The sequence below is a fragment of the Monodelphis domestica genome, chromosome 5 (genome assembly GCF_027887165.1).
Source record: "Monodelphis domestica isolate mMonDom1 chromosome 5, mMonDom1.pri, whole genome shotgun sequence".
Lineage (NCBI taxonomy): Eukaryota > Metazoa > Chordata > Mammalia > Didelphimorphia > Didelphidae > Monodelphis > Monodelphis domestica.
Genome location: NC_077231.1, coordinates 201,834,796 through 201,854,430, shown reverse-complemented (window position 1 = coordinate 201,854,430; position 19,635 = coordinate 201,834,796). Strand labels below are relative to the sequence as shown.

Here is a 19,635-nt window from a genome sequence, read left to right as displayed (position 1 = left end):
ATCTAAAGGGTGCTTTAAGAGAATGTGGGGAATCATTACTAAGACAGTCAGAAATGACACTTAAAATGACTTTTTTACCTTCTTGAAAAAGAGTCCCCACCCCACCTCCCACATATAAGCATATACAATCATTTAATCAATCAATAACTAATTTCTCACTTTCCATGAAAGAAGCAAATATCTGTCTGTTCTATTCACAAACTCAATTCAATAAACATTTATTAAGTGCCTACTCTGTGTAAGGCAGCAGAGTGGATTGAGTGCCAGGCTTGAAGTCAAGAAGATGAGAGTTCAAATCTGGCTTCTGATACTTCCTAGATGTGTGACCCTGGGAAAGTCCTAATAGTAATCCTGTTTGCCTCAGTTTCCTCACCTGTAAAATGAGCTGGAGAGGGGCAGATGGGTAGCTCAGTGGATTGAGAGCCAAGCCTAGAGATGGGAGGTCTTAGGTTCAAATCTGGCCTCAGACACTTCCCAGCTGTGTGACCCTGGGCAAGTCACTTGACCCCAATTGCCTACCCTTACCACTCTTCTGCCTTGGAGCCAATACACAGTATTGACTCCAAGACGGAAGGTAAGGGTGTAAAAAAAAAATGAATTGGAGAAGGAAAAGGCAAACCACTCCAGTATCTGCCAAGAAAATCCCAAATGAGGTCACAAAGAGTTTACTCAACTGAAACAAATGAATATTATCCACAGACAACTGGGGGTGGGGGTGGGGGTCAATACTGGAAGTACACTGATGAAAAACAACACAATCTCTGCTCTTCAGGAATCTACTTGGGGAGATGTAGTATCTACACATACAGGAAGGCATGTGAAAGAATGAAGATTGTCCTGGATTTGGACTGAGGACCCCAATTTGCATTCTGACTGCACTATTTATCATCACTCAACCCCTGGGTTTTCTGAAGTCTTGAATTGTGAATGGTTAATGCTCTAGACACCTCCACCCTCTAGGTAAGGGGTAGTTTTTTCATCTATAGCATGAGGAAGTTAGATGAGAGGCATTCTCCAAGATCCCTTCTATTTCTAAGTTTCAGGATTCCTCACAGGTAGACTGAGAAAGGGAGCTGTAAACAAGGCAGTATAAAAAGATTTGAGGTAAATTTCAAGTTGGAAAAAGAGAAAGCTTCACAGAAGAAGAAATGTACCTAAAGTGGGCCTCATATGAGTGGAAAGTGGGAAAGTACATACTGACTTTGCATTTTCTCTTATGTAGAAAAGGGAATATCCCAAGGGGAAGTTTTTTTTTAAGACGAGGAGGGAGAACTGAGTGACTAAGTAAAATGGAAGAAGTCAGTAGAGAAGCATAGTATTTAGATGAGAGACACAGAGAGAAGACAGAGACATAGGGAGGGGGAGGAGAAAGGGACAAAAGAAGAGAGAGGAATTAAATGTTTTAAGAAGCAGGAAGGGGTGGGATTAGGGTGTTACCAAGGAGAAACTTTGGTATTAATAAATACTTACATACTTGAACTGATAAGAAAATCAGTGATTCCAAAAGACCAGCTTCAATAAGATAGGGTTTTAAACTTGTGATTTTAGCTGATCATTTGGTTTACACAATCCATTAGATTTTAGGTATGAATTTTAATTCTATATATTTTATTTTGTCTTTAAACTCTTATTTTTCTTAGAATTGATACTAAGTATTGATTCCAGGGCAGAAGAGTGGTAAGGGCAAGGGCGAGGTATCTGGGGTTGACTTGCCCAGGGACACACAACTAGAAAGTAATTGAGGTCAAATTTGAATCCAGGCCCTTCCATCTCTAGGCCTGACTATCTATCACTGAGCCACCTAGCTGCTCTAAAGCCATTAAAAGAACTACTCCCCCAACCCCCCAGGCAAAAAAACCCAAAGAAACATATTTGTCTCTTCTAGAGAGTGTTATGAATCTAATACTTCTGAACTGGAAAATAAAAAGCATTGATGGGACAGCTCTGGTTCATAAAACAACTATGCAAATAGCCATTCACGGAGGAAAAATAACAATAAAGTAGCTTGATGAATGAATGAAAACGCATTTATTAATTGCTGTGCTAGCATAGAAAGAACACTGGCTTTGGAATTATGAGACTTGGATTTAAATTCTTATTCCATCACCTCTTAGCTATCTGACAACAAGCAAATCCCTTAGGTTATCTGTGCCTTGGTCTCCTCATTTGTAAAATGAAGTAGTGCAAGTTTTATTGTCCTACTTCATAGAGCTGTTTGGGGAAAGCACTTTGTAACTCTTAAAATATCATATGAACACATTATTAAATATTTTATTCCTGCCAAGCAATGTCCTTCTTAATGCAATACAAGACCACATTAGTTTTTCTGGAAGTCATATCATGCTCATGTTGACTCATTGAATTTTTAGCTAAAGGTGTTTTGCTTCAATCACTCACACACTCACACTCACACTCACACACACACACACACACACACACGTTTCCTTAAATATCCTCTCTCCTCAGTTGAGAAAGAAACAAAAACAAAATTCCTATTATAAACATATAGTCAAGCAAAACAATTTCTACACTGGCCATACCTTCCCCCCCTCCCCCAATTTCTTAAATCACTTGAGTCCTTAATCTATCATCAAGAGGTTAGGAATCATGGTTAGTCAATACACCAATCAGAATTTCTAATTCTTTCCAAGTTGTTTATTTTTATTATATTGTTATCTTTACCATATTGTATAAATTGTTCTCCTGGCTCTGTCCACTCTGCTTTAGCTTATACGTCTTCCTAGAGTTCTCTGAGAACCATCTCTGATATCATTTCTTTTCTTTTTTTTTAAACTCTTACCTCCCATTTTGGAATCAATACCATGTATTGGTTCTAAGGCAGAAGAGCAGTAAGGGCTAGGCAATGGGACTTGCCCAAGGTCACAGAGCTAGGAAGTGTCTGAGGTCAAATTTGAACCCAGGACTTTCCATCTCTGGGCCTTACTCTCAATTGACTGAGTCCCCTAGCTGTCCCCATCTGATGTCATTTCTTAAAGCATAATTGTATTCCATTATGTTTATATACCGTAACTTGTTCAGCCACCCACAATTTGTGGGTACCCTTCAGACTTGCATTCTTTGTCATTTCAAAAAGAGCTGTAAATATTTTTGTATATCCTTGGATTTTATTTTGCATAGCACTAATCTTTCCCTAAACCAAACCCTCTTCCCTCTAAATTCCCTGTCCTTCCTATTTCTCTGTTGAGTGAAATATATTTCTGTACTTAAGAATGCTTTGACAAGTGGAATAAAGAAAGAAATACAGGTAGAAAAGGAGAGAAAAGAAGAAAAAAGAACAATGCAAACATTTCTGCTAATTTTTCAACCAAAAGACAATTGTCCAGAAGCAAAAGAGAATGGAATATTTTCCCAATATAAGTTGTTATCAAAATTTTTCCTAGGATGAAAACAATTAGTGGGGAAAATAAGCTAACTTAATTGGGTAAGAACCTGTCTGGAAAGTTAACTGAGAAAGGATTTTGCCTTCTTTTCCAGTGTGGGGGTGGGGAGGGATACAGAGAGAAACACTCTCTGCTTTCAAGATGCCATACAGCACTGCAGCAGTTTAACAGGACTCTTGCCAGCTTCCCCTTCAGATCAGGTTGCATCCTTCATTATGTGCTCCTCCCCCACCTCTCTCTCAGTCCACAGCTCTCAGTTGCTCTGAGTTGATCTCAGAGATCTTTTGAGGTCTATCTATCTAATCCTTTTCTCCTTTAAAAAGAGGTTTTTTTGTTCTAAATAAGGGAAATTTTTATGCTATATCTAATGAATTTCACTTTTTTTTTTTACTTACAGGAAAGGTAGTACCTAAATATAATTTCCACCTCAAATTTCCTGCCACAAAGAGGGTTAACAGTGGGGGAAAAAAAGAGAAAAAAAGCAACTGCTTTCATCTTCTAGGAATGTGGCCTAAAAAAACTATAGGTCCCAGTATAAGATATTCTTTTTTAGAGTTTATTGGCCACAGGTTATATTCCAAACGAATGAATCTGGATCATATGCTTACATTTTAAAGGTCACAAAAATCATCTTTTGCTTAAAATTTGTCAATGGCAAAATAGAACAGGGCAACTGTTTTATAATAACGTCACTTAATAAAGCAGCACCGTGTTTTATATTGCTAAAACTCTATGTTTCTTATAATAATTTTCAGTGACCATAAAACTTTATTTAGAACGATTGTATTCCATTGATGCCTGATCATGACATGGAGGTGATTCTGAATTCTGTTAGATTCTACTGAGAGGAAAAGCTTAAAATACGGGCCTAGTAACAGACTATATATCTTCTGTCCAAAAATGGCTTATCAGTAGGCTGGAGGTAGTAAATAATTTAGTTATTAACAACTCTCAAAGATCACAAATTAAAATCTTTTTGGAGTAGAGATTTGCTAGGCGATAGACTCTAGAGTCCTCATGTACAGTTCTATGTATAATAAATCTATCACACAAATTAAGGGAGGAGGCAATTGAGGATTACAGATATCATAAATACTATTCCATATTAGTGCTAATAGTCAAGAAAAGGCTGCAAAGAATTATCTTATGAGGAGAAATGAAGTAAGACAAAGTTAAGCCAAAGAGATTCAGAGAAGAGGCTACACTATGCCTGAGGTGTTAAAAAGCCTGAGCCAATGACTCCAAGACTGTGTAAAGAAGGGAAAGAGAAGACTAGCACTACCCAAAGAGAGTAAGTTGATATGACCAATGTCAAATAGGTCAGACACCTGGGGGATTTAATAATACTAATATGACCTTGTATTTCACTAGATCATGGGGGCAGAAAGGTCTGTCCTCATTTAGATGTTGCTTACTCTCTGAGGGGGAGCCATGTGATTTGATTTCATATATTTTGGGGTATATGAATGGTGATGAAGCACCTATCAAGATGAGGCAGACTGGGTCATCACGTTCTACTAGGATGGAGACTTGGAAATCATTTGAGTTGCCTGAGGTACATGAAAATCATCTGACACATGCTGGTGGAAGATCTAAAAAAAAATAACACCAGATTCCACAAACTCAAATCTAAGGTTTTCTTTACTGGTTGGACTTGGAGAAGGGCATGGATTTCAGTCTTGGCTACGAAGTGTTTGGCAACATATGAAACCTGGCAGGAATGATTAGCAATTGCAGGACCTTATACCTTGCTCCCTTTTTCTCATTTTCACCCTCATACAATAAATCAAAGAAGAGCAGCTACCCATTCCTAGGAAATAATTTAATCATTGTTACTATCATCCCACTGATTCTTTTCCTCCTAAGGCAGATAAGGAGATTGGAAAAGAGAGCCCCTGAGAATGAAAAATAGCTAGTGCTGTGGAGATAAGGCCTAGGTGGGAGGGAGAACAACCTAAGGTACTTCCTTGGATCCAGTTATATTTACTTCCTTTTTCACCAGTACAGAGAACACTGACACTCTCTCCCTCACCTGAATAGTCCTGGTAGATTATATGGTCTCATCTATCACCCTGGGGACTCCACACTCCTTTCCTTTAATCCACTTACTCCTTTGTCCCTTTTAACACTTACACACAGACACAGACAAACACACACACACACTCTATCTCCTCTCCAAAAAACTATATGTATACATAATGTATATATTGTCTCTTTTGTCTTTTCCCCCTTTCCTTATTGAAAGAATGGATGCATTTTTTTAAAAAAAATCTAATAATAAGCATAGCTACTACTAAATGGGAAATGAGATCTTTTCCCTTCCTGAAAGGGAAGAAAACCAAACCAAAGCAGTCCAGACCAGACCAGGAGTTCTTTGTTTGCTTGAGTGCTGGTAAATAAAAATACTGAGTTGAATGGCATGAGGAAGATTTATAGAAATCAATTAAACCAGTATAATGATTCTAACACATCTCATTATCATTTGCTGGTTTTCTTCCTTTCATTCTCTTCCTTCTCTAATCTACCCTTCAAACCACTGCCTTAATAATCTTCCTCATGTAGAGAGACCTAGTGATGCCTAAAGTTTCCATAGCTCCCTGTCTGGCATTTAAAGCCTTTACAGTCCCCAAACACCCTCCATTCCCAGCCTCATCTCCTATACACCCTCAGCCACACATTCTACATTCCATCCGAACTTATTACCATTAAGTTTGTTGGTTTCATATGACAGTTGGAGTAGGTTAGGTCAAATTTGCATTTGATTTAAAAGGAGTTTTGCCTCAGCGAGTATCACAGAATACACAGTCTCTCAGGGATGCCACTTAGGAAGTTAAGCCCTTTTTGGGAGAGCCCGATCGAAGGTGTCTGAGCCTTTTAATAGCCAAGTTGCTGTGCTAGGGCCAGGCCAGAACAAAAGGGAACATATTGCAGTCAAGATAAATGGGGAGGGCTGCTGGCTATTTCTTTAAATGTAATGTTAATACCTTGTAATCAGCTTTAATGTTTAAACAGACTCGACCCTCCAGTCCATTTCCCCTCATTCAGAGCACGTGGAAGGTACCAGGATGGCAGCCATGACAGCTGGGGGTCTCTAAGTCCTCCTGTCTGATAATGGAATATGTGTTGGGCAAACTCTCCTGGGAACAATAACCAAGGGAGGGGTCAGAGAGTTGGAGAAAGGCTGCGGTGAGGCCTGGGAACACAGATCAGCTAGGTGACTCTAGGGTAGAGCACGAACCCTTTGAATGCTCCATTTTACTAACCTAGAAGTTGCAAAGGCAAGCAGCTAAAATGAAGACTAGGGTTTGTGGACGACAGACCTTTTACACATACTGTGTCTGAATACTTTTGGCTATCAACTCCGTTCTCATAATAGCAGACTTCCCCCTTATTGAGGAGCTCCTCCAGAAATCATATGGAATTATTAAGAAGCAGACATGTGTGTTGCTCGGTCGCTTGCCTGTCATCAGCACATGGGCCATGTAGTCAGAGAACAGCCTGAATTCTGCAAGTGGAGAAGCTCCACACTGTTCACTGTCTGCAAACTTTCATCCCTGGTGTTAGTTCTCAGTAAGCCCAGTTATGAGAGGGGAAGTCTGGATGTGTGCATGGTGTAGTGTTAAGAACTAATGTGGGCTATTTTTAGCTCCGGTTGACGGGCAGAGAAGCGATAATCAGTAGAAACCACCCCATCATCTGTGCTATTATCAAGGCAAACCGAGGTAAACCCAATGTCTGTTCTAGTCCAAGCTAAAAGGGCCAAGGAAGTGACTATTCAATGAGTACAGTTAAAAGAGTAAATGGCTAAAAGCCCTTTGGAAGGGGGCTGAGAGGAGCCTTGAAAGAATTCTATTTACCAGATATAGAGAAGCAATCACCTCTGCATTTCTGAAGCCCAAGAGTAGACAGCTGATACCATAGACACTAGTGGACACAAAGGGTACAACAATGTACAGCATGATAATGAAGTATGAGATAAACAACGAGAAAACAAATGCATCAGCTTGTTAGTAGGTTACCCACTACTGAAGCTCTAAATGAATGGGGAATTGATCAATGCTGCCCTCTTGGGTTCAAGATATACCTCTGTTTTTGCCCATTACATTTCAGTTCATAATGATATCCTATGTTCTGTTATTCAATCATTTTTCATTTGAAAATGTCCCTCAGTTAAAAAGTCCTGTTATCTATATGTAACTATGTTTTCCCTAGGCTTAATCTGACTGAGAATCATCTTCTGATTGGGGACATGATAATGAAAATGAGGAAAGAAGATATAGGAAGAAAGGGCAGGAAGAGGGAAATGTGTACTAAGAGAAAAGTCAATTGAATAGTTATGCTGAGGGCTGGAACCATTAATGGAAGGAAGGAAATAAGCATTTATTAAGTGCCTCCTATGTTCCAGGTACTGTGTTATCACCCTCATTTTACAGCTAAGGAAACTGAGGCAGATCACTGATTAGATTGAAGAATGTGTGAATGGACAGAAGGAAATATTCTGAGAAATATTATAAAGGTAATTTAGACAAGATTTAGACATTAATTAGATATGTTCAGTGGGTACGAATGAGAAATCACAAAGGATGACACTGAGATTGTAAATCTAGGTGATAAAACTTGATGGTACTGCTGGGAATCATGGTTCTTGGGGTAACAATTGGCTTCTTGTCAATGTGCCTAGCAAACACTGGTTTCTCTCTCTTTTTCTTCTATTTCCCTCTTATCTCTAACTATTGTAGTTTCTTCTTAGAAGGTGCAATGTTGTATGCACCTGTACTTGGAAGATTTTTAGGGGTACAAGATGATTATGTCAAATGATCCATTGGAGAGACTAGTGCCCCAAAGAATCACAGGGGAGATTGTGAAGATGAAGATGGGATTAACTCTCCCATTGTAAAAAATAGACTCGAATACAGGACTACAATCCCCATGAGCCTTTGCTCCACTTCCCCAGAATGCCTTGTAATCTCACCTGGGCCGAGATCGAGAAGGTATTTAAGCTGATTCAAAGGCTTTTGAAGAGCTCTTGACTCTTTTTGGACTTCCGTTTTGGAGCAGGCTCGTCTCTTGCGTGATGTGAGGTTATTTTGTCTAGGCCTCTGGCCTAGGCACATGTTTCTTACTTGTATATTCTTTAATCTTTAGCCTTTAATAAACCTCTAAAAAATATAATACTCCTTGCAGAGAGAAACTAATTTCTACCTGCCTCAGTCTCCCTATCTCCCCTAAATTTTAATCTTTACACCATGCCTATTTTTAGATTTAATCACCAGAAGTGTATACATCCCATTTTATCCTTAAGTGGGGGAGGTCTGTGACCCATGGGTGCTAGTCAATGTCGAATCAGAAACGACTGACTGCTCCCTGGGTAGTCCTAGGCAAAGCTAAAGCTACAGTTGGTCCACATAAAGTAGAAGGAATGCACAGGAAGTGATGCAAAGAAGTGTCTTTAAAGGCAGTTACAACTTCCTGTGAGGGACAGTTCTTCAGAGCTTGAGTTCAAGGCTGGTGAAGAATCTGCTTTGTGGAACTGAGACTGAAATTTAGTGAGACTGTTCTTAAATCTCTCCCTTTGAACTACCATGTGGGTGAGTGAAAAGGCTGACTTCTTTCCTGACTTTCTGGAGAGACAAGCCTCCAGAGAGGCCCCTGTTTTGGAGAAGGCCTCATGGCTGGAACCCTTGCTTAGTTTACCTCTGGGCCCCTCTTTGCTGGGGGCCTCTGAAGCCCTGCCTGGTTCAAACTGGGCTGGAGTAATTATCTACTCTACCCTTACTTTCACTCTTTCTCCTTTTGTAAATATACTATCATAAAAAGTCATTCTGACTTAAGTAATATATTTTCTGCTACCATATTTTTATATATTTAGTCCAACTTTTTTATTTTAACCCTTATAATAGTGAGGTTTTGAAATCTGTTTTTGAACTAGACTTGAGTACCCAGAGTTTAATATTTTTCTATATATATTTTGGAAAAAAATGTATCCTACTGTTTTCTACCTTGAATCCAAAAACTGTTCCCAACACTATCTCTCACTATCTTCCATTTGAAGCTGTGTAGGCTCCATATTCCTCTTTCCTCTTTTCCTACAATTAATTTCTCTTCTGGGCTAGAACTTATGAGCTAAATTACCATAGGGGAGTTCTTTGCTAGTAAAATTTCTATTAAAACTATATTCTCAGGGCAGCTAGGTAGTACAATGGATACAGTACCAGGCCTGGAGTCTGGAAGCCATCAGTTTATCAGGTCTCTGACCAGATAATGGATGTGACCCTGTACAAGTCACTTAATCCTAATTGCCTAGTCCTTAAATCCTATTAAGGATTTAAACAAACAAATTGAATTTTCTGGAATTGGGACCTCTCCATCCCCCCCTCCCTCGTAATATCTATTTCCAAGTCATTTAAAAACAACAACACTAAGTTCAACTATTTGTTGGTTTTTCCTGATGAAGAACTCAGGTGATAGTTCCTCAATCCAAAGGAAAAAACCATAGTCTGTCATCACAGAAGTGACAAATGCTGGCATCACAGAGTAATTTGTAGGGATAAAAAGAAAACCTCAGTCATCCACAACTTGAAATCTACTTGGTTACATGGGGAAAAGCTAGTTTAAGTTCCCAGTAGGAATTCCTCAGGGTTTTTATTTGTTTGTTTATTTTACTTTACTTTGGCCAAGATCAGTTTCTAGACTTTCAAGGAGTAAGCAAAATGGGTATTCTTCACTTCACAATGTTGTGACAAAGTATGTGACAACCTGATGACTTTATGGTACAGGCAGGAAAGGCAAAATAAATGAAATTTAATTCAACAAATACTTAAACATCTGGTATGTCCAAGACATTGTGATAGACACCAAGAAGACAAAGACTAAGGTGAAATCATACCTGTTGAGAGAGAGAGAGAGAGAGAGAGGAGAGAGGAGAGAGAAAAGTGGGAAATGAAGAAAGGCTTCACAATGGAAGGGACACCTGAGCCTTGAATGAAGGGGAACAATTCTAAAAAAAGAAAGGTGGTGAAGACATGCATTCCAGACATAGGAGAGGGCTTGTTTGAATGTGTAGAGGTGGAAGATCAAATGTTGAGTTCAAGGAAAATGATAATTACAAGCTTCAAGGCTAGAATTCAGCAAACCCCAGCAGTCACATGTTGGAAAGCTATCCTAGCACTAACAACACTTATTGGCTTATTTGGCTGCAGATCAAAATTTCCTTTTCTCCTAGTTGCAAGAAACAACCTGAATCTTCAACATGGAGGTATGATTATAGAGTACCAAGAGATATGTACAATTGGCATGGACTGACTTTATCATTTATATCCTAGACAAAAGATGGGAAAGGATATAACAATTGATTGCTAAGTCTGTTATGAAAAGAGAAGGGATAGAGGAAAGATAGAGCCATCAAAATTTGGCCAAGCATTCTGCCATTTCCCCCAAGAAAGGGAAAGATGGACAGAATGGATAACAAAGTCTCCTTTCAATTCATCCAAGGAAATATTTTGGCCAGTTACATAACAGTAACAGCTATACTTTCAATGAATATTAAATAAGAGATCATTCTTAAAAAAAAAATCTTTGAATGAACATTCAGGGTAAGGGATAGACATAGATTAAATCAAGGATGAGATTTTGCAAACTTTTTCTTACTTTGGTTTATGACCCATTTGACTCTGAACATGATTATTCTCAGATGCACGCAAACCTGCAAACCTGGTAAGCTTGATGCAATCTGCTGTTGACTTCGATTGGGCCATGTTACTAAAGCCCAAGTCCTAGAGAAATGGGCAGACTCCCTGTTTAGTATCTGATTTTTCTCCTCTCTTAAAAGACATGGAAATACTTTCTGTGTTTGGCCTCTGTGGCGGATGTAATCATCCCCTTCCCTACCACTTGTCACATTATTCTCAATGTGGCATATTTTACTCTTTTTTGATTCTCAATGCCTCTACAAAGCTTCTTGTTACAACAGTACCACTAGTCGAATTGTCCTTTCTTTAGGACTGCAAAACAATGAAAATCCTGAACTACATAGCTCAAATTTTAATTGTTTCATTTAATTACAAAATCATTATAAGAATAAAAACAATTAGTTCTCCTCCTTGGTTCAGTCTTTGCAATAACTTCCATGGTAAAGCTGAGTTGGAATTGTGTGATACTTGTTACTCTGTGAACTGTTCATTTCAATTCAAAGTCATGAATCACAATGGCATTCACAAAGCTGAAAAGGTAAGGAAGCATTTTAGGGTGGTTACATATTATTGACCAAACCCAGAAATTCTAAGTGAACCAACAGAAAATAGGAAGCAGATCTAGCACAGCAACCAAAAGAGAGATACTGACCAAGAAGGGAATAGGTTACTCCCAGACACGTCAAATGGGGGCAATTTTCTTGAGATTATCAGAACTTACCACACTAACTACAGCACATCAGGCCACAATGGGAAGTAATCTTTAGAGAGCTAACATGGGGCAGATAGTACCACAAATTCTACACTGCTTTAACTACAGAAAGCTTGAGAAAGTCTCTGAAAGCAAAGCACTCTTTCAAATAAACAAAGAAGCAGCCATCACTAAGGCATATTCTGCCAGGAAAATATTTTTCCAAGTTGCCTCCCACTGATGATTGGGATTAAAGGTTACTAGGAATATGAGAGCTCATCAGGACCCATGGATAGGATCTTGTAAGGGACAGAAAAGTAATAGGGCTTCTTCCATTTCTAAATTTCTTTCCTCCCTCCCTCACCTTCTGTCTTACAATCAATACTGTGTATTGGTTCTAAGGCAGAAGAGCAGTAAGGGCTAGGGATTGGACATTAAGTGACTTGTCCAAGGACATGAAGCTAGGAAGTATCCAAGTCTAGATTTGAACCCAGGACCTTCTGTCTCTAGGCCTGGTTCTCAATCCACTCAGTCACCTAGCTGCCTCCTCTAAATTACTTTTCAAAGTCTTAATGAGAAAGATGGTCAGGATCTTAAGCCACCTTCCAATGGGAGGTCAAAAAATCCCTAGGCATTGTTTGTTTGCCACAAAGAAAAGTACTCTTTGGTTACTATTCAAACCAAAGCTGAATCTCATTTTTTTTCTTTTTCTTTTTTTGGGGGGTGGAGTAGGGTTGTTTTTGCTGTCAGTCATGTCTTGAGGGTTTAAGTGGAAAGAGGGAAGAAATTCAATCAAATATTTATACCCTCTTACCATTAGCATCCTGGACTCCAGTAAGTGCTCCTACAGCTGCTGCGGTTTCCCCAGACAGGACGATCTGTCCTCCCCCTTGCAGTGTGGCTTCAGCCAGTGTGGCGACAGCATGGGCGGCGGCTTCACTGTAGGCATGAGATTAAGAGAGAAGGATGTGTGAGATGAAGAGAGACATGATGCTGAAGCAAGGCAGACTACCTTCCCCCATTCTCTCAATACTAACCCTCTTGGATCCTACTGTGACCCTTTGACCAAGCGTTTTAATGGCAAGTCCATGAAACCAATGAATGACTTTAAAAATAACACAAATAAAATAAAAAATAAAAGCAGCTTAAAAAAATTAAAAATGCCTAAAGAAGTATGCATTATAGGATGGAGAGGGATACCCGCTATTATTCTCTTCTTTATCAACATCAATTAGCATTTACTGAGTGCCTACAAATATAGTGGGGATTGTGATCCATATCCACAATGCATATGCCATTAGTCTTCACTGTTAATCCCTCAGCTTTCCTTTTCCTTCTCCATTATAATAATAGACAGTCCACTGGAAATATGCTTTTCTGTTGTAAGAGATATGGAGTATAGAAAAGAACAACCCAGGAGTCAAAAGCTAGCCTTGTTAATATTTAACTAATGTTAAATAATAATTTGGTTATTAATTCTAATGAAATCATAAAGGTGGCTAGGTAAGACAGCTTGGCTTCCCTCTCTACTCCCAAATTTTTCTCAGGGCTCCCCACCTTATCTCTGGGCCTCTTTGCCTCACACTAACCATGCAGGTATCATCAAAAATTTTTATTAATAATTTAAAATGATCAGTAAATGCCAAAGCTTCCTTGTTTTTACATACACAGCAAAATGATAATCCTCTTTGCTGCAGTTCAAACACTTTGTGGAATGGAAGGAAAGGCCAATTTGCTGTCAGCTACTTGCATACCATTTTTCTTTTCTCTTTTTTCTATATCCCAAATTCATGTATCTTTCTGCCCAGAATGAGCACTGAGGGCAATGTGCACAATTAATAAGACTTCCAAGAAATGGAAAAAAAATATTTTAAATTTATATCACCAAAGCATGATACAAATGAGGCCAAATCATAATTTTTTTAACATCTGTATAATTCACGGAGTTTTGTTCTATTCTGAGCCTATACACTTTGCCATGACTCTAATCATCTTGAAAATTCCTACCACTGATTTATCTCAAGTGGCCTTGGATGAGGGATTGTGGATGGCTTAGGGAATTTCTACAACTGCTAGTGGAAAAATATGTTGCCTTACAAAACACTCAAGTCCTCCTCTGTTGTCTCATCACATTATGAAGGTGACCCTGGATTCTCAATAGTTATGCTGGCTAGGGCAAACTCTTGCAGGTCCTAAAGAGCCTAGTGACAGACATAATTGTCTATTAAATATATATTTACTAAGGGACTATTACATATCAGGCATTGTGCTAGGTGCTAGAGATATCAAGAACTCCCTTTATCTTCATGGAGCTTGAGGGAGAAACAAAACATACATAGAAAATCAAATACAAAATAAATCTGAAGTAATTTCTGGGAGGCAGGGCACTATCAACTACAGGGATTAGGATAGATTTCCTGTAGAAAAAAAAGGCATTTTAGCTGAGAGAAGGAAATAAGGAAGGAATGTATTCCAGACACAAGAGATAGCCTATGTGATGGTAGAGGAGAAAAATGAGAAAATATATGCTAAAGGTAGAATGGACAAGATCTGACAATAACTGGATATAATGGTTGAGAGAAACTGAAGCATCAAAGATTATTCTGAGGATGCAAACCTAGGTGACTGAAAAGATGTGATACCCTGAAGAGAAATAGGGCAGAGGAAGGAAGGAGGGAGGGTTTAAAAGGAAAGATAATGAATTCAATATTAGACAGGTTGTGTCTAAGATATCTATGAGACATCCATTTAGAGGTGTCCACATGCAGTTGGTGATGAAAGACTATAATGTTCAGGAGAGGTCAGAGCTGGAAGTCTACTGAATAGAGGTGATAGTCAAAACCATCATGGCTGATGAGATCACAGAGTATAGAGAAAAAAGAGAAGAGAGGATGAGACAAGGATGAGGATCTAGCAAAAGATATGGAGTAATGATCCAAGCAGTAGGATGAAAGCCAGGAGAGCAGTGTCATGAAAATCTTGATGGCAGAAGACTAGTCTAGCTAAGTTAACCTGATTATTAACGAAGTATTTTAAAAAGTATATTGTAAATGTATTTGATTATTAGAAAAAGAAATATACTTTAAAACAATCATCTACATTTATATTTTACTGATGATGACCTTCAACTATTTATAATGGGTACCAGAAATTATGGGCTTGAAATACAAAGCTCATTATTATAAGTTTAGTACTTGGTGATGATCCCCCTCCATCACCCCAGCAAGTCACTAAACCATGGAGAGGTTGCAATCTGTGCTGGTTAAAAGGAATCCTTGCAAAATGAAATCAACCTCTCTGCCTTCTTCATTTTCCCCAAACTGCCATGTTGTAAGTAGGCCCAAGCCCATGTTTATTAGTTATGTTGCTGGATTAAAATAGGTGACTATCAGACAACCAAGTGTTGTTCCGTTTGTACCTAAAAGGTAAGTGGACAGGAACTGGGCACCTCTGTGAACATTAAGGATGACCAAATTTACCAGTATAATTTTTGCTATGAAAAATTCTAATAACAAATTAAATTTGAATTACAGCTACAAATATGGAAGAGATCTGGAGCAGTATTATCTCAAATAGCAAAATGCCTAAAAGCTAAAGTCTTAACTCCTACCTGTCTACAGTGTGGGATTTAATGAAAGAAGTCCTAGACAGTGGCCATCCCTTAGGAATTTCAAGAGACCCAGTTGCTTCAACCAGCCTAGACAGTCCCTCACTGTCAGACTTTGCCTTATCATCCTTTGGAGCTGAACATACCACTCACTGCCAGGGCTTATCCCTTGACATTAGCTGGGCACGTTGCACTATCTGATTGCAAGCAGATTTCAACATCTCTGAAGTCCTACATGCCACAGTAAACTCTGTGCCTTTTCCTCTGGTGTAAACAGCATAGTCACCTCAGGTGCAATGGAGCCTGTTAACAAGACCCCCAGGGAAATTCTTACCCTTGTAGACTTTAGAAATAAACCCTTTTCCTAACTGTGAAAGAAGCCAGGACCTGCCTCATATTTTCCAACATACACACAGCTCCCAGGGCACCCACACTTAACTGCAACATCTGGTTAGAAGCTTCAGCAAAGTCATGTATTTCCCATTTTCTATGGCTGCTGCCTTTCCTGTTCTGTCAAGGCAGGTATAAGATGTGGGCTTACCAGGTGAATAGGAGAGAGGTTCTTTCTAATAGTCCCTACTTTTCAGGAACTTATCTGAGTGTCTTCTATTACAGGAAAGAATGGGGCTGAGCAAGGACTGTAAGGAACTAAGTAAGAAGCTACATGGTTCAGAAGACTTGAGCAACAGATTCTAATCACAGGTCAGTCTCTGACTTGCTAAATGACTAGGGTAAAGAACATTTTCCTTTTCAGACTCATTTTTTTTGTTTTTTAATTCAAAGATATTTTATTTTCCCAATTACATGTAATAATAATTTTCATCATATGTTTTCCAAAATTATAAGATCCAAACTGTCTCCCCTTCTCCTTTCCCTCCTCCCACTCAGAGATGGTAAGCAATTTGATCTGGGCCATACATGTATTATCTGACTTATTTTCCTGCATCTGTGAAATCTCCCAAAGTGAGGAATTACCACTCTGCAACTATAATGCAGGTTGACTATGTTAGTCTTCTTTTAAGTGATAATGAATCATAAGTGAATTGTTTAGCTTATACTATAGATACACAGAGCATATCAGTAATTTCTTAATCCCTTTTCTACTTCCACATAAAGGAAAAGACACTGATAACAAGCCCAAGTCACTACATGGATTCGAAAGGTTGGTGTCACAGCAAGTACTTCACAAGGGCTCCTGAGATCCAACAGTCAGCAGGACAACTTTGTCAACTGGGGACTTGAAATGGCACTAAAATGGCAGGAGTTTAAAATCCAAACAACTGGATATTCTAAGACTGGGAGTTCTTTATTTTGGCTTAATTGTTGCTTGACTCTGTTCCTTCAGAAGTCGCTTCATGTACTGCCTAACAACATGGGATTAGTGATACCAAGGCCAAATATGGGGGAGGGGGAGAGAGAGAGAGAGACTTGGCACCTCTCCTCTTTCATTCCTCACAAATAATTGCCACTAACTTCTGTTGACTTTTTTCTTTGAAAAGAACATTTTTCTCTCTTCCCTCCAATTCAATATGGTAATCATGGATGACTGCAATGCCTTCTTAATGATCTCATTCCTCCAGCCTACCATTCTAATCCATCCTTGCTGCATTCATCATGTAATTTTCTCACTCAAATATCAATAATGGCTCTCATTACCTATCATATTGAATCTTAATGCCTTTGGCTCCACCCTATTTACCCAATCTTAATTCCCAGTGATTAACTATTATGAATTTTCCACTTTAGCTAGGTCAAACTCTCCCATCATTTTTCAAACAGATTATAATCATTTCTATCACTACGTCTTTTGTACTTACTAAATTGCTGACATGAAATGTCTGCCTGCCTTCCCTCTACCTATCCAAAACATACATTCTTTCATACCTCAGGTCAAATCCCATCTCTTCCATGAAAGTGTCCTTGATTACTCCAGGAAAGCTGGTCTCCTCTTCTCTAACTCTGATAGGAAGCATAGTAGACACCACGCAGTCCAATACTTAATTATCATACCATATTATACCTAACATAACTTAAAACATTGCTGGGCACATCATAAGCACTATATGCAGGGCTTTGATGTTTACAGATTGCCTTATATACATTATCTCATTTGAACCTCACAGTAACTCTGTGAAATAGGTGATGTTATTGGGTTATAAGACTTGCCTAGGGTCACAAAACACAAAAACAAGTAACATGGAAAGTTTTCAAGCAAGTCTTCCTGATTACAAGTTCACTGCTCTAGCCATACTACACTATCTCAATTGCTACTAAATATGAACTTTTCCAAGATTACTCAAGGGAAGAGAATTACTATATACAATGGTGATCTCAAGATTTTACATCTGGGCAGACAGATAAATAAAAGAGGAAGCAAGGAAAATCAGCTAATGCGTGGTTTAAACAGGAATCCAACCAAATAAAAGAATATCTTAAAAGAAAAGAAGCCTCTTCTTTTGCTTATATGCAAAGAAATGATCAAATTGAGTGGTTTTAATTTGCCATATATTCTAATTCTTTTAAATTGCTATTGGGATGGAGACTCAATGGACAGGAATTACTCAAAATGTGTTACTTAAAGCCCATCGGTAGGTAATACAAAAGGAGAGCGGTGATCTAGCCAATGAATCCCTATAGGTGGTTAGGTTGGAATGGCTAGATGACCTAGATATTTCAATAGCTAAGCATGTTAAACTTTACTTCTTAACATCCTCAGATGCATTTCTCCTTGCAGGACTTCCCCTATGTTTTGGGAGAGAGGCCTGAGTTCCTCATTCTCATTTCTACCTGTTGAGAGCCATGGTGACAGTTGCTCCTTGCTGCATCTCCTGGGAAGCTGCCACAGCCGCCTCTGCCAATGATGCCACTGCCTGGGTTGCTTCTGAGGCCTGTGTTGTCTGGATGGTCATCTCACCCCCCTGTAGTGTGGCCCAATTTTGTTCTACCTGTGGTAACACAAAGAGAAAAGTCAACAATAACTGACACCAAAGGCAGACAAGTCCAAATAAAATAATTCCATCAACTATTAAACTGGTATTTTTTTCACCAGATTTGGTAACAAATTGTTTTCCTCTTGAAAATAGAGGAAATGAGAGAATAAGATTTTAAGAAAGATGGTGATGAGAGGCCAGTATAAGCAGTTACATGTTTCTGGTATTCCTGTTGACTTAGAATGTTAGTAGTGCTTTTTATGACTCTTACTCTTTCTCCATTATCCTCTGGGACAAAATGAGGTAGGCTCTCCATATCTGTGATTTGTCATGTTCTCAGAAAGGATTCACAGGCCCCAAGAAGGGTGGCATTGAAAATGCCTTTCTTTGAATTTCACAACAAAATGGTCCTTACAATATGTACATGCGCTATTTATAACCAAAACGTTTATCTCTTTCTCTTGTACCCTTATAGGCTTTTAGCTAAGTAAACTAGAACACTATTGCCCTGGTGACAAAACCAATCTACTACAAAGATATTTTGTCACCTTTTCTTAGAGCTATAATATCTCCTGGAGACCCATCATATAGTCATTGAAAGCTCTTGCTTCCCAAGGCTGCATCGATTGAAATACTCTAAAATATTCAGTCAAGAGGCAAACAACATTCCTAAAGGAAGTGATGCCATAAAAAGAGAGGAGTCTCAAAGAAGCTTCTTTGGATTAGATCGTACAATGTTACTGCATATGTGGCCTGGTATTTTGACCTGAACTGAGAGATAGAAACTGAGCTGGCCTTCATGATTTCTTGATATGTACTCATTCAACTGCTACCTAATGAACAGAACAGCTGCCTAAGCAGATAAAAGGGTTGTTTGGATGGGGCGACATTTGCCTTATTTTTCCTAGGTGAATGCTGGCACTAGGTAAATACACTGGTTTGTCAGGGAAGATATGCACGGAAGTACTAGTTTGGTTTTGTAGCACTGTCTACAAATGCCAACATCACCTGATGACTTGGGGACACTGAGCTTCTTAGGCTGGACTCTATTTCATTAAAACAAAACATCACATCATTTGTTTGGGTCAAAAGCATCCTGAATTTTGCAGAAAGAAAAGGAAAAAAAGACATTTAGGTGTGGGTCCTTAATGAAATGAAATTACACAACATATCTTTAATAAGAAAATTTAAATCTCTGGGCATGAATACCATCTAAAAATAGAGTAGGACTGTTGTCCTTCATATCGTGATAAACACACAGGAAGGGAAAAAAATCAGAGGTCTAGAGAAGAAATGGCTCTGGAGAGTCATGACAGCT

At 38.8% G+C, this 19,635-nt stretch overlaps 1 protein-coding gene and 1 long non-coding RNA gene across 3 annotated transcripts in view; one reads left to right on the top strand and one right to left on the bottom strand.

Annotated features, from left to right (window-relative positions):
* Window positions 1–19,635, bottom strand: part of NRF1 (nuclear respiratory factor 1) — a 125,893-nt gene that overhangs the window by 16,310 nt on the left and 89,948 nt on the right. For both annotated transcript variants that reach the window (XM_007504301.3, XM_001366887.4), the window contains exons 9-10: window positions 18,175–18,332; window positions 12,595–12,719 (exon numbers count right to left, since the gene is read on the bottom strand). In XM_007504301.3, the coding sequence (XP_007504363.1) occupies window positions 12,595–12,719; window positions 18,175–18,332 (283 nt within the window). The remainder of the gene's footprint in view (window positions 1–12,594; window positions 12,720–18,174; window positions 18,333–19,635) is intronic.
* On the top strand, window positions 707–18,409 carry LOC103094505 (uncharacterized). The gene is made up of 4 exons (XR_001625012.2): window positions 707–960; window positions 16,003–16,089; window positions 16,504–16,549; window positions 18,122–18,409. It is a non-coding gene; the product is annotated as an uncharacterized LOC103094505 (long non-coding RNA).